We start from the raw sequence: 16,076 nt of genomic DNA, 5'->3' as shown, positions 1-16,076 counted from the left end.
TTTTTGAGTGTTTGTTTGATGAAAAAATGTGTTTCTGTCAGATACACTGTGATCTTAAGGTGTGGTTTACAATGTCACCATCGCATGTCTTCCCTTCGGTCACTAAGAACCTTTGTCGGCCGGGGATGACTAGTTAGTTATAAGTCTGGAACATTCTATGGGAATGAGTCATCTTTTTATGCCTGCTGTTCAGACATTGTGAGTGGAATGAACTGCACTATTTCCCTAAGCTACAATAAGAATGCTCATAAGTAGAATAAAAGCATAGATTTGCTGACTAAAGGAAAGCAGAAAAGGAAATTTAAACAGCTGCAGCTAAGATGGCAGGACACAGTAAAATCAGTAAAATATGTAAATAGGCAATTTATATATTAGGTCAGATAAAGCATATTACATTTTAATGGCTTTTTGGAAGAAATTGATACTGGATCCATTATAGCTCTAATAAAAATATATCATTTTCAAAAACTACAGAATAAAATAATTCTGTTATTTGACCTTTTCCCCTTAAATAGTGATTTAGAATGGGCAAACCTGAATAAAAACTGCATTAAAAGCTAGCTTGAATTTTCTCATACAGCTCTTTTCATTTCTGAATGCTGGCATCTGTAATAAAAGAGAAGTATATCAAAGGGACTGTCTGTTCTGGGAGCTGGATTGGACTCTTCTTTATAAGCTTGGCCTCTTTGCAGACAAACAAAAGAAGGGGAAAAAAGAAAAGTTATTTACCGTTGTGTCTTTTATTATTGGAGGACTTCCTTTTTTAGACTCTTTCACATGATATGCAACATTAGTATTCACTTCTACAAACTCCAGATTGTTGAGTCAGACTACGGAGTCACAGCAGGAGAGAAATTGTTTTCTCTGGCTTTTATTGCTTCTTTTGATTTCAGTGAATACTCAGATGTCAAAAAGAGAAACACCTGTGGTGGTTCACACCTATAAAGCCTGATCTGATCCCTCAACTAAACAAACTACAAGTTGTATTCACATAAAAATTATTTCATTAGAAAATACTTATACTCAAGAAAAATTGAGTATTTAAGAGCTTGTTCAAAATGGATGTATTTGGGGCCGGAGAGATAGCACAGCGGCCATTTGCTTTGCAAGCAGCCGATCCAGGACCTAAGGTGGTTGGTTCAAATCCCGGCGTCCCATATGGTCCCTGGTGCCTGCCAAGGGCTATTTCTAAGCAGATAGCCAGGAGTACAGGAGTAACCCCTGAGCACCGCCAAGTGTGGCCCAAAAACAATAACAAAAAAAAAAAATAGATGTATTTTAGGTTGTCTGAAAAGTCCACTTAATTCTTTTTTTTTTTTTAACTAAAATGATCTTTTTTTTTTTTAATTTTTATTTTTTTATTTAAACACCTTGATTACATACATGATTGTTTTTGGGTTTCAGTCATGTAAAGAACACCACCCATCACCAGTGCAACATTCCCATCACCAATGTCCAAGTCTCCCTCCTACCCACCCAACCCCCGCCTGTACTCTAAACAGGCTCTCCAATTCCCTCATACATTCTCATTATAAGGAAAATTCAAAATGTAGTTATTTCTCTAACTAAACTCATCACTCTTTGTGGTGAGCTTCCTATGGTGAGCTGGAACATCCAGCTCTTTTCACTTTTGTGTCTGGAAATTATTATTGCAAGAATGTCTTTCATTTCTCTTAAAACCCATAGATGAGTGAGACCATTCTGCGTTTTTCTCTCTCTCTCTCTGACTTATTTCACTCAGCATAATAGATTCCGTATACATCCATGTATAGGAAAATTTCATGACTTCATCTCTCCTGACAGCTGCATAATATTCCATTGTGTATATGTACCACAGTTTCTTTAGCCATTCATCTGTTGAAGGGCATCTTGGTTGTTTCCAGAGTCTTGCTATGGTAAATAGTGCTGCAATGAATATAGGTGTAAGGAAGGGGTTTTTGTACTGTATTTTTGTGTTCCTAGGGTATATTCCTAGGAGTGGTATAGCTGGATCATATGGGAGCTCGATTTCCAGTTTTTGAAGGAATCTCCATATCGCTTTCCATAAAGGTTGAACTAGACGGCATTCCCACCAGCAGTGGATAAGAGTTCCTTTCTCTCCACATCCCCGCCAACACTGTTTGTTCTCATTCTTTGTGATGTGTGCCATTCTCTGTGGTGTGAGGTGGTATCTCATCGTTGTTTTGATTTGCATCTCCCTGATGATTAGTGATGTGGAGCATTTTTTCATGTGTCTCTTGGCCATTTGTATTTCTTCTTTGTCAAAGTGTCTGTTCATTTCTTCTCCCCATTTTTTGATGGGATTAGATGTTTTTTTCTTGTAAAGTTCTGTCAGTGCCTTGTATATTTTGGAGATTAGCCCCTTATCTGATGGGTATTGGGTGAATAGTTTCTCCCACTCAGTGGGTGGCTCTTGTATCCTGGGCACTATTTCCTTTGAGGTGCAGAAACTTCTCAGCTTAATATATTCCCATCTGTTAATCTCTGCTTTCACTTGCTTGGAGAGTGCAGTTTCCTCCTTGAAGATGCCTGTAATGTCCTGGAGTGTCTTGCCTATGTGCTGTTCTATATATCTTATGGTTTTGGGGCTGATATCGAGGTCTTTAATCCATTTGGATTTTACCTTCGTGCATGATGATAGCTGGGGGTCTACGTTCAATTTTTTGCAAGCGGCTATCCAATTGTGCCAACACCACTTGTTGAAGAGGCTTTCCCTGCTCCATTTAGGGTTTCCTGCTCCTTTATCGAAAATTAGGTGGTTGTATGTCTGGGGAACATTTTCTGAGTATTCAAGTCTATTCCACTGGTCTGAGGGCCTGTCCTTATTCCAATACCATGCTGCTTTGATAACTATTGCTTTGTAGTACAGTTTAAAGTTGGGGAAAGTAATTCCTCCCATATTCTTTTTCCCAATGATTGCTTTAGCTATTCGAGGGTGTTTATTGTTCCAAATGAATTTCAAAAGTGCCTGATCCACTTCTTTGAAGAATGTCATGGGTATCTTTAGAGGGATAGCATTAAATCTGTATAATGCCTTGGGGAGTATTGCCATTTTGATGATGTTAATCCTGCCAATCCACGAGCAGGGTATGTGTTTCCATTTCCGCGTGTCCTCTCTTATTTCTTGGAGCAGAGATTTATAGTTTTCTTTGTATAGGTCCTTCACATTTTTAGTCAAGTTGATTCCAAGATATTTGAGTTTGTGTGGCACTATTGTGAATGGGATTGTTTTCTTAATGTCCATTTCTTCCTTATTGCTATTGGTGTATAGAAAGGCCATTGATTTTTGTGTGTTAATTTTGTAGCCTGCCACCTTGCTATATGAGTCTATTGTTTCTAGAAGCTTTTTGGTGGAGTCTTTAGGGTTTTCTAAGTAGAGTATCATGTCATCTGCAAACAGTGAGAGCTTGACTTCTTCCTTTCCTATCTGAATTCCCTTGATATCTTTTTCTTGCCTAATCGCTATAGCAAGTACTTCCAGTGCTATGTTGAATAGGAGTGGTGAGAGAGGACAGCCTTGTCTTGTACCAGAATTTAGAGGGAAGGCTTTTAGTTTTTCTCCGTTGAGGATAATATTTGCCATTGGCTTGTGGTAGATGGCTTCAACTAGATTGAGAAAGGTTCCTTCCATTCCCATCTTGCTGAGAGTTTTGATCAAGAATGGGTGTTGGACCTTATCAAATGCTTTCTCTGCATCTATTGATATGATCATGTGGTTTTTATTTTTCTTGTTATTGATGTTGTGTATGATGTTGATGGATTTACGGATGTTAAACCAGCCTTGCATTCCTGGGATGAAACCTACTTGATCGTAGTGGATGATCTTCTTAATGAGGCATTGAATCCTATTTGCCAGGATTTTGTTGAAGATCTTTGCATCGGCATTCATCAGCGATATTGGTCTGTAATTTTCTTTTTTTGTAGCATCTTTGTCTGGTTTAGGTATCAAGGTGATGTTGGCTTCATAAAAGCTATTTGGAAGTGTTTCCGTTTGTTCAATTTCATGAAAGAGTCTTGCCAGGATTGGTAGTAGTTCCTCTTGGAAAGTTTGAAAGAATTCATTAGTGAATCCATCTGGGCCTGGGCTTTTGTTTTTCGGCAGACCTTTGATTACCGTTTTGATTTCATCAATGGTGATGGGGGTGTTTAGATATGCTACATCCTCTTCCTTCAACCGTGGAAGATTATAAGAGTCCAAGAATTTATCCATTTCTTCCAGGTTCTCATTTTTAGTGGCGTAGAGTTTCTCAAAGTAGTTTCTGATTACCCTTTGAATCTCTGTCATATCAGTAGTGATCTCTCCTTTTTCATTCCTAATACGAGTTATCAAGTTTCTCTCTCTCTCTTTCTTTGTTAGGTTTGCCAGTGGTCTATCAATCTTGTTTATTTTTTCAAAGAACCAACTTCTGCTTTCGTTGGTCTTTCGGATTGTTTTTTGGGTTTCCACTTCATTGATTTCTGCTCTCAGCTTTGTTATTTCCTTCTGTCTTCCTATTTTTGGGTCCTTTTGTTGAGCACTTTCTAGTTCTATTAGCTGTGTCATTAAGCTACTCAGGTAAGCTCCTTCTTCCTTCCTGATGTGTGCTTGCAAAGCTATAAATTTTCCTCTCAGTACTGCTTTTGCTGTGTCCCATAAGTTCTGATAGTTTGTGTCTTTATTGTCATTTGTTTCCAGGAACCTTTTGATTTCCTCCTTGATTTCATCTCGGACCCACTGGTTATTGAGTATGAGGCTGTTTAACTTCCAGGTGTTAATGTTTTTCTTCTGAGTCCCTTTGGAATTCACAAATAATTTCAGAGCCTTGTGGTCAGCAAAGGTAGTCTGCAAAATTTCTATCCTCTTGATATTATGGAGATATGTTTTATGTGCCAGCATGTAGTCTATCCTGGAGAATGTCCCATGTACATTGGAGAAGAATGTGTATCCAGGTTTCTGGGGGTGGAGTGTCCTATATATATCCTCTAGGCCTCTTTCTTCCATTTCTCTCCTCAGGTCTAGTATATTCTTGTTGGGTTTCAGTCTGGTTGACCTATCCAGTGTTGACAAAGCCGTGTTAAGGTCCCCCACAATTATTGTGTTGTTATTGATATTATTTTTCAGATTTGTCAACAGTTGTATTAAATATTTTGCTGGCCCCTCATTTGGTGCATATATGTTTAGGAGAGTGAATTCTTCCTGCTCTATATACCCCTTGATTAATATAAAATGTCCATCTTTGTCCCTTACAACCTTCCTGAGTATAAAGTTTGCATTATCTGATATTAGTATGGCCACTCCAGCTTTTTTATGGGTGTTGTTTGCTTGGATGATTTTTCTCCAGCCTTTTATTTTGAGTCTATGTTTGTTCTGACTATTCAGGTGTGTTTCTTGTAGGCAGCAGAAGGTTGGATTGAGTTTTTTGATCCATTTAGCCACTCTGTGTCTCTTGACTGGTGCATTTAGACCATTGACGTTGAGAGAAAGAATTGTCCTGGGATTTAATGCCATCTTTATATCGAAATTTGGTGTCTTTTGGTTAGTCTTGTCTTAAATTAGGTCTTTCAGTTTTTCTCTTAAGACTGGTTTTGTGTCTGTAAAGTTTCTGAGCTGCTTTTTGTCAGTGAAACCATGTATTCTTCCGTCAAACCGGAAAGTGAGTTTTGCTGGGTATAGTATTCTGGGTGAAGCATTCATTTCATTCAGTCTTGTCACAATATCCCACCACTGCTTTCTGGCATTGAGTGTTTCTGGTGACAGGTCTGCTGTAAATCTCAAGGATGCTTGCTTGAATGTAATTTCCCCTTTTGATCTTGCTGTTTTCAGAATTCTGTCTCTATCTGTGGGATTTGTCATTGTGACTAGGATGTGTCTTGGGGTGGTTTTTCTGGGGTCTCTTTTGGTTGGTACTCTTCGAGCATGCAGGATTTGATCACCTATATTCTTTAGCTCTGGAAGTTTCTCTTTAATGATGTTCTTGACCATTGATTCTTCCTGGGAATTTTCTTCCTGGGTCTCTGGGACGCCAATGATTCTTAAGTTGTTTCTGTTGATCTTATCATAGACTTCTATTTTCATCTGTTCCCATTCTTTGACTAATTTTTCTGTTGTCTGCTCATTTGCTTTAAGTTTTTTGTCCAATCTCTCCTGCTGTATGGAATTGTTATGTATCTCATCTTCCACAGCACCAAGTCTATTCTCAGCTTCTGATACCCTGTCCCAGAGCTTATCCATTTTGTCATTCACTTCGTTTACTGACTTTTTCAGTCCTGTTAGTTGACATGTTATTTCAGTTTGGAGTTTTGTCATTTCTGCCTTCATATTTTCTTGGTTCTTATTAGTGTTCTGTTCAACTCGATCCATGGTTTCTTGAAGTCTGTTGAGCACCTTCCATATTGCTAGTCTAAAGTCCTTATCTGAGAGGTTGATTAGTTGTTCAGTCATTATCTGGTCCTCAGAATTGTCATCTTCATTCTCTATGTCTGATGCTGGCCTGCGTTGTTTCCCCATTGTCACACTTGTATTGTGGGTTTTTCTACGTGTTGTGGTGGTATTCATTGTCTATATGGTGTAGGCAGCACACTCCTCTGGCTCCTCCCTTTCTGGATGGGCTGGCTTGCCTCTAAGGGAGGGGAGTCCTCCGTGGATGAAGCCTCACACTGGGTCAAATCTTAGGCCCGAGCATGCAACAGAGAAGACAGTCCAGAGAGAAATGCTTGCTTCTCTGATATAGCACAGTTCTTATTGTGATTTTTTCTTATTGTTGCAATGGTGTTCTTTTCTTAGAAGGAGCGCAGGGCCGCGTAGCGAAGCGGAGCGGCCGTGCTCTGATGGAGCCTCTTTTGCTCCAATCCCAAGAGTTTCACACAAGAGGACAGTAGACAGATATTTACAGTTCACACTCACAGTTGGGCCCCTCTGCGCAGGCTTAGATTCGTGTCTTTTCCCCGCCTGATGTCCCAAGCAGGGAATCCAGCTTCTGCAGCAGTCTGCCGGCCGGTTTTTATGTTCTGAATCCCGCCCTGGAAATGGCCTCGGGATAGGGAGAGCAGATTTCTGGAGCCTCTTTTGCTCCACTCCCAAGAGTTTCACACAAGAGGACAGTAGACAGATATTTACAGTTCACACTCACAGTTGGGCCCCTCTGCGCAGGCTTAGATTCGTGTCTTTTCCCCGCCTGATGTCCCAAGCAGGGAATCCAGCTTCTGCAGCAGTCTGCCGGCCGGTTTTTATGTTCTGAATCCCGCCCTGGAAATGGCCTCCGGGATAGGGAGAGCAGATTTCTGGAGCCTCTTTTGCTCCACTCCCAAGAGTTTCACACAAGAGGACAGTAGCTAATTCTTAAAATTAAATACCTACATCCTCTTCTGATCTTTCTAATTCCCAAGAGCATCAGTTGTAGTAGTTTTGGTTTTTGTTTGTTTGTTTTTCCTGTCATTAATAGCAACACATTAAACAGTTTACTTTATCTTCCTTGGTTCCAGGCTCCCAAATTTGAATTGGAAACAAGGTCTTGGAAAGAAGGACATAAAGCAAAATGGTCTTGAGGAAAACATTTAGCTCTATAAGTTTTTAATATGACTTGAATTTAAGTTCTAATTAAAAAATCATTAGGAAAAAAATCATTGGGCAGTGGCAGGGTCTAATATAGGTGCCAAGTTCAAAGGGCTTTGCATAAGACAATCCTTGCTACTCATAACACATACTAGATGTTGGGTTATTTCATTCACACAGAATAATGACCTGGGCAAGAAGAGTGCATTATTGTGAAATAGCACTTCCAGATTGCAAGCATAGAAAGGAAAATTCCAAGGACTGATCCATAGTCTAAAGTAAAAATTGCTGCCAGGAAGGGGTATTTTTCCTTCTGATAAAGGAACAAGGGGCCTGGCAACTTCCCAGTGAGAAATTGTACTTGTACCTGAAAGGTAGAATGAGCCATAAAGTGACAGCTTTGTTGAAGCCATGGAACAGTGAATCAACATGTGACCACTGAGGAATCAGTGCCTCATATACAATGTTGAACTTTTAATTAATTTCTTTTTAAGAGACACTATGGCCATGCCCATAGTACAGGCATTTCGGTGATTATCTTGCATAGAACTAGCCAACCCTTGAGTGCAGAGTTAATAATAGCCCCTTAGCATTACCGGGCATGACACAGGAGGTTGTTACTTTAGGAAGTGCAAAAAAAAAAAAAAATTAAAAAATAGAATATTTTGAGTTTATTTTACTTTGTTTTTTTCTTGGTCAAACAACCGGGGGAGGGGGCAACATAATTCTGTCTGTGAGTCTGAGATGAAAAAGCAGTCATCAATGTAAAGTCTATACTACTTTAATGCCTTAGGCTTTTCCATTTGGAAAATGAAGAGAATACTTCCCCTGCTTATAATGACAGAGTTAATTATACCTAACAAGTCACTATGAAATCTGTCAAACATAAAAGTTGGGAAGGTTTAAGTTTTAAAGAGAAGTCAGAGAACATCAAAAAATTATATTTCAAGTCAGAGAAAAATGTCTTGGTTCTATTATGCTAGTCTTTAGAAAGGGCTACTACCCATACATTTTCTTCATGTAATTTCAATTAATAGCATCTTCCTTTATTCACCACAGAACATTTTGCATTAAGGGTGAAATTTAAAAGTTCTTCACACATTGTCTTAGACATGGAGAACAAGTTTTTAAAAGATAAAATTGGCTTTTTCTAGGCTGGAGAAGCCTAGGTTCTCACTTCAACATGAATATTTTGTTTTTCTTTGTCTCCCCTCACACTTCTCTAAGTTTCTTTCAATAAATAAGGTAAAAATGCACCCTTTGCCTTTAATGAGGTCATAATATAATCAGTGAAAACAAGAACAATGTAATAAATTATGGGCCATTGCAGGGTAGGTTAAACCTTAGGAAAGAGATTGTTGTAGAAAAGATAAATTACAAATCTCTAAACAGTATGAAAAAAAAAAAAGGACAAGCAGTTTAATATGAAGACATGATCGCTAAATGTATAGTCTCAAGAAGACAGTAAGAGTTTATTTTGGGGGCCGGGCGGTGGCGCAAGAGGTAAGGTGCCTGCCTTGCCTGCGCTAGCCTTGGACGGACCGCGGTTCGATCCCCCGGTGTCCCATATGGTCCCCCAAGCCAGGAGCAACTTCTGAGCACATAGCCAGGAGTAACCCCTGAGCGTCAACTGGTGTGGCCCAAAAACCAAAAAAAAAAAAAAAAAAAAAAAAAAGAGTTTATTTTGAATAATCTGGATATAAAGAAAAAGAAGCCATATTAAACAAAATAGATTATTCTGTTCTAACACAATATCTGGCATAGTAGCAAACAAAAATATAAAACAATAATATACAAAGAAGTGTTATATTTAATTTAGAAAACTACCTCATAGTTTGAGTGGCAGTGGAGAAAATTAAAATTTTGGGTTTTGACTGCATCTAGTATGTCACAAAAGTAAAATGTTTCTATGCAAAAATACAAGAATGGGATATAATCAATGGTGTGACAAAAGTTTACTTTTTCACTATTTTAACTTCCAGTATAGTAGAACTAGTCATGTTTAATAAACAATATTTTTGTTATTATGGCATATTCTAAATAAAATAAAGCTGATAAAATATCCATGATGGTTATTTTTTTCCAAATTTGATGGTACAAATTATTATATTTTATATACAACCTTAACTAATCTTTGGGAAGCAAGATAAAACTACATATCTTTTTATTCAAGGCATGACTAAAAGAAAGATTATTTCCTACAATTTGACTTTAAATCAGGCTTGCTTTAGTGGTACTGTAGAAAAAATATATAATTGACCTTTAGAAATAAAGTTAATCTAAACAAAGATGTATCAGGAACTGCATGCACCTAGAATGGATGAATGATTGCAATGATAACACACAATCTATGTACAATGATATACTCATATCTAATGTGAGTTCAATATTTCAGTTCGATATAGAAATACTCTGCATTCCAATTTTTTCCAGTTCTTTTTCCAATTATAATGTTCATGTAAATTTTGTTTTAACTTGCACATGCTGGACTCAACATAGGAAATGTTGCGTTAAAATGAAGTAGTAATTTACTCTCAGAGAAATAAGAGATGAACATTTCTACAAAGTGCTGATTGATTAAAAAGGTCATTGGTTTAAATTTTAACCAATAAGAACTGCTCATTTTAAAAAGGAAATAATTATTTCAAAAAAGTGCATGATTTCAAAAGTGATTTTTTCTAGTCTTACTTTTTTTTATAATTTTATTTTGACCAACAAAAGTGATTTTTACTCATAGTATTTCACCTTTTTTTAAAAAACTGTTATTCAATATTTGATAAGATTTTTATCAAGTTCTGTTGGCTATTTAAGAAATCACATAACAATTTCCTTTTAATTCATTTAATTCCTACTAAACTATCTTGAAAATATAGCAAAAACATACTTAATTTTGAAAAGCTCTGATGCTAGTAGTCTGTACACATTACATATATTATTTTGCATATCTTTGTGGTTAGAGCTGCATGTGGACTGTCCTTGCATTTTGGACCTTGTTCCTCAATTTGATGAAGAAATATCTCCCAGAGATCCATTATTAAGTGTTTGGTCAGAGATTTTTGTGAGGGAGTAGTGTGCTAGCAATAAGACACTTACCAATGAAATAAATGCTGGCAATACTTAAGTGACTGAATTAAAAAAAAAAAGGTGGCATAAAACTACCAAATGGCCATTTCAGAATATTTGTTCTTTAGTAACTTGCTAAGCCTGAGTTCCACCATTAAGTTTCTTTTATTGCCACTATGTACCGGAACATGATTAATTGACCTATACAGAAGACTGATTCCCCTACCCTCTATGTCTTCGAGTCTAATTTACTTTTGTCCACTTAAAAAAATAGCTCCCAAGCATCACCACTGTGACTTAAAATATCCAAAAAAAAAACATAGAGTTTTAGCCAAAAATCATTTTCCTATAAAGGTATTTAATATCATTTACATAGCAAACAAAAATATAAAGTAAAAATGTCAACTATAATTTAATTATCTTCCATGTGGTCTCAGAGCTCTTTCAAAAATTTCTAATTTTGGATAGCAGTAAGTTTTCCTCAGATTCCAAGGAAAACGTTGGAGGGGAGTCATGTTCCAAAGCAAATGACCAAATTCACTTTTCTCCCCAGTTTTCTCGTCATGGGAAAGCCTGTTCTCTAAGTTGTTAGATGACCCTACTGTTTTAGTCTTAGGGGGCAGCGATGCAGGGTCTTAGCTTTTAGCTACTGATATAGGAACAACCAAATGACTTAAGGAATGATCCTCAAAGAATTACTTGAGGGAAAAGTATTTGGATTTGTTCCTCTCAGTGTTCCTGACCTTGGGATGGCATTGTTTGCAAACAGAACAAACAAACAAGACCGACTTCCTGGGACTGAAACACTCTGTATGTGTTGTTATTTGCAGTGCATGCCAAGACATTCATGAGCACCAGAGCCAAGCTGGCGAGCTAATTAAATATAAATGTGTATGTGTTTAAAACAGCCTAATAAGGAGCATTGGAAATCTTCAAGATGAGCGAATATCTTATAACTTCTTCCGCAGGTGCGAGGATAGCTACAAGCCATGGACTTTCTGTCCTGCTTCTTGTTTGTGGCTTTGTGAAGGGTGCTTTGCTTTAATCTAAAGTGCTGACTTTTTTTCCAATATCACTTTCTCTTCTTAAAGCAAAGAGCAAATCGCCTGTAAAATCTTCGGAGCGGACAGCAAAGTTGACCCTAAACTCCAAGCACCACTCTGCACCCACTGTACTCTAGTTACCTACCTACATAAGGATCACCTGCTTCCGGAAGCATACATGAAGAGGCTTACCACATGCTTTGTTCACAATATTTTCTTTGGCCAATCACTGATTCTTTCTTGCAAGACAATTAGTGTGAAGTAATAGGACATTTTCTAATAGCAAGATCTATTTTTTTCCTTTCTTTTGGCTACTCGGGAGCATCACGTCATCTACCTGACTGTCAGGGGTTGGTCTGAACGTCAATGGGATAATAAATATTTGCCATGATCACTGATTTCCAACAAAGAGACACATATCTTCAAGGAAGCAAACAGATCTAAAGGAAAACAGAATACAAGCTATCAAACAAAACCCCCATTTGAGGGTGCAGGATCAAAAATGACCAATGCTACAAATCAGCAAGAACCTGCTTTGAAATAATAACTAACAAAAGAAGTAGTTTTGTTTATCTTTGCTCTTTTTTTAATTTTTTGGATTTTTCTTTTTCTTGATTATATTTGTTGTTCAATGGTGACAAGTGTTGATTGTGGCCAATCCCTGTCAATCTTGGGAGGTTACTATAAATACATTTGAGTGTTCTCTCTTTCAATGTATTTTAATTCATTTTGCAATTCCTGTATATGCAAACTTGATCCATTCTGTAAATTGCTTATAGTATGTGTGATACAACTTCACAATAGATAGACTATGATCCTCATGCAAGCTGATTTTTATCATTATATATATAAATAAATGCATATGAATATCTCTATGTTGGACCACCAACTTCTTTGATAAAGCTTTTGTTTCTGCATATATGTCATATATTATGTGACATTCATCAGGCAAATAATTTCACTTCCACTGGTTTGACAGCTGCAGATGGTCTCTGTTGCTTCTACATTCTTCTGGAAAAAATTCATATTAGCATATCCAAAATTGTATCAGTCTCCGATCAGTTGATTTGTTGTGTGTCTGCTGTGTGAAAATTTGCTATGTTCCTTTATGTATGCTGTTAATTATGCTTTGGGGGTCTCTTGACTCTGAGGAATGTATACTATCTGGTTTTGATGGCTATTCTTGTCTTATTAACATTGTCCAACTACAACGTCAATTCTAGATTTGCCTAGGGAAGGTAAAGTGGTCATCATGATTCCCAATTTTCATGGAAGAAAGGTTCTTGCTGTGGCTAACACTGCTGCTCTTTAACCTTTATGAGTTTCTGTAGCTTTGCCATTCTGTTATTTGCTGCTAATTACAATTTAATGTCTCCTAACTAAAAGTTACAATGTGGCTGTTGGCTAAATATAAAATGTAAGCTATGACTGCTAATCCCTGACTGAAGAAGAGAAGGTGTTCAGTTTTTGCTAGCTAGAAGAATTATAATGTTAAATATGCCATTCTTATTTTGAATTTATGATAATTCAGACTGTTTTATTTGGAATCTGCTTTCCAATCTGGCAAAGACTGACAGGCAGAACTATTAATGCGTTGCATAGATACTGTGGAATAGATACGGGTTGAAATCTAAATGACATGAGCTTTCCTTCCAGGGACTTTTTTTTTAATAACAAAACCAGAGGCTCATCTCCAACTTCCAGAATAACTGAAGCTTGAAGGCAAAGAATATCTCTGCTTTCAAAGGTAAATGCATTGATTTTCCACAATTCAATTATGAATAATGTGCAGATTTTCATAGTATTTTCAGCATTCTATTCTGAGAAAGTAATGTTTCATGCACAATGTTTTATTGACACTTGTCCTGTTCATTTGGTTTATTTTTTCAGTCTAGTGAAAAGAATAAAGATTTTGATTATGCTATTTTCTTAACCTAAAAATTAATTTTCTCCCAAAGTTTAATACCTAAAATGCCTAAGATAATGGTGAAATAAATACCATCTATTAAATATTTCTAAGCTTTAAAGATCATGTACATTTAAACAGAAATTAACATTTCTGTTTCAAATTTAGTCAGACTGTGAAAATATGCTTTGTTATTCTTTTTATCTGTGATTCAGAATATGAGAACAATAAGTATTACAGCAAGACACACCTATGTTTGTGTTAGTTATGATTACTGTATTCCTAATATCAGGAACATGCTTAGTTGAAAGAAATTCTCATTGTGTTAGCATCTAAAACAATGGGAAATTTGTGAATATGCTACCATGAGTCTGACTCATTGATTTCTTTGAGAAAGAACAAGGAACTCTATTATTCCAAAACTTGAGTTAATATTGAGCCTTAAATATTAAAACAGAACACTAGAAAATCAAGGAACCTTCTAGTTGTGTCCCTTTGAGATTATTATCATGTTGTATGTAACCATGACTATCGAAAAAAATAAAAGTTGAAAAATGTTATCTGAATTTCTCTAACTTGTTTTGCATAAGAGGAAATCACAAATGATGAATTTGATGACCTAAATTCAAGTCAACTTTTTCCATTTTGTTTTAAAATTTGTCAACTACTTACAACTGGAAATAGTGCAAGGTAATAGTAAGAAAAAGATCTAGAGAAGAGGTTCTTGATCTGATTTCATAAGTAGATAAGCTTGTTGAAAAACCACTAAAACTATATGCATATATTTGCATATGTATATTAGTTGCATGAAGATAGCACTTCACGTTGATTCTGAGAGTGAATTGGTTGTAATTTGTTGGCCTAAAAAAAAGAGAAATCAGGAGCTTTTGAGCACCTGAAACTTGATTTTAATACCACTGATCTTGTTTACCCTAAAGTTGTTGGAAGCAAGATATGTTTAGGTTAAATAGATTAGGACAAGAAATGAGTTTACATATGTATTTTTATATGCAGCATGGAATAAAATATACTGGATAATGTTTGTGAAAATTTTATTTTAAAACTCATTACATATAGATCAAAATATAAATTTACATACGTGTATATATATATGTCATTCAAACAAGCAACCCTATGATTGTTTTTAGGAAAGATAGTATTAATGTAGTTTGAGGATTATTTTTATAAGAAAAAAACCACAGAAAGCAAATTTAATTTATCTGAGATAGTATGTAAACTGATGACTACACATCTAATTACAATTGTGAAACTACAAAATATGCACACATATACATTTACATATCAATTCTATGTTATTTTTATTCATTTTTCTTTTATTTTTAATTTTTTTATTTTAAAATGGGTGATAATTAGGGGAATAATATAATTGGCATATATGTAAAAGTTTTGGAAATAAAATAGGGTCTCTTTCACTAACAAGGTAAATATAGAAAGAGGAAATATCTTATAATTATTTAAAAAGGTAAGTTGAGGGGCTGGAGAGATAGTGTGGAGGTAAGGCGTTTGCCTTTCATGCAGAAGGTCATCGGTTCGAATCCCAGTGTCCCATATGGTCCCCTGTGCCTGCCAGGAGCAATTTCTGAGCATGGAGCCAGGAGTAACCCCTGAGCACTGCCAGGTGTGACCCAAAGCCACAAAATAAATAAATAAATAAATAAAAGGTAAGTTGAAAAAGAAAACCGTTGATGATCTAAAAGGATGTGTCTGGGAGTAAGGTTAGAGAATGTTTCTCTAAGAAATCAGCATTTAAGCAAATGTTGAATAATAATATATAAACCAGTAGGAGATATGAGAACGAAACCTTCCTGGGAAAAATAAAAAAGGTTAATGTATGCAAAATCCCAAATACTGACTACACAGGGCTTGTTCATGGATAAGCAAAGGGACAGAGCTGCAAAAAAAAGAGCAAACCAAATCAGACCAATCTAGGGGCAAAAAAGCACATAATATTTATTAAATTCATATATAGGTTGTGAGTTTGGGGCCTGCCACTCACTATGAGTAATGAGGTTGTATGTAAGATTCCTTTGGGATCAGAAACAAAGCTTCCAAGTAATCAAGTTATACTTTTCTATAAGAACTGCAGGATTATTGAAGCCTTTTAATTTAGTCAATCTAATTAAACATTAAATTAGAGAATTTAAGTTAATATTTTACTATGAGTTGATTGTTTTGAAGAGCAGGAAGAGAGAATGAAAGATAATTCGGTCTGCTTTAGTGTACTAATAAAATAGGTACAATAATTGCAAATGTATTTTTAAATAAAATCATGAGTATGTACATTGAATATGAAGCCCGGTTCGGAAAAAGAGATTTCTATCTAGACATTTGTTGACAAAACATTGTAATGTCAAAGGAAAAGAGGATGATCTGGATATATATCTAGAAAGATTAAAAATTCAAGTCTTAAATTTCTCCCCAATTCAAATCCCAGAAGACAATAAAACACAGTAGAAAAGATATATATATATATATATATATACTTATAAAAGCTAACAATCAGTCAAAGAAG

General features: G+C 36.1%; 1 protein-coding gene across 5 annotated transcripts in view; it reads left to right on the top strand.

The window, feature by feature from the left end:
• VSTM2A (V-set and transmembrane domain containing 2A) overlaps positions 1–12,512 on the top strand; it is a 34,675-nt gene extending 22,163 nt beyond the window's left edge. For 2 of the 5 annotated variants that reach the window (XM_049777231.1, XM_049777236.1), the window contains exon 5: positions 11,686–12,512. In XM_049777231.1, the coding sequence (XP_049633188.1) occupies positions 11,686–11,774 (89 nt within the window). In that variant the 3' untranslated portion in view covers positions 11,775–12,512. Of the gene's footprint in view, positions 1–11,424 lie in introns of all 5 variants that reach the window. The other 3 variants (XM_049777233.1, XM_049777235.1, XM_049777234.1) reach the window with 3 other exon arrangements.
• The last annotated feature ends 3,564 nt before the right edge of the window (positions 12,513–16,076 follow it).

This window comes from Suncus etruscus, chromosome 7, assembly GCF_024139225.1.
Source record: "Suncus etruscus isolate mSunEtr1 chromosome 7, mSunEtr1.pri.cur, whole genome shotgun sequence".
Taxonomy (NCBI): Eukaryota; Metazoa; Chordata; class Mammalia; order Eulipotyphla; family Soricidae; genus Suncus; species Suncus etruscus.
This window is presented reverse-complemented; position numbering and strand designations above follow the sequence as displayed.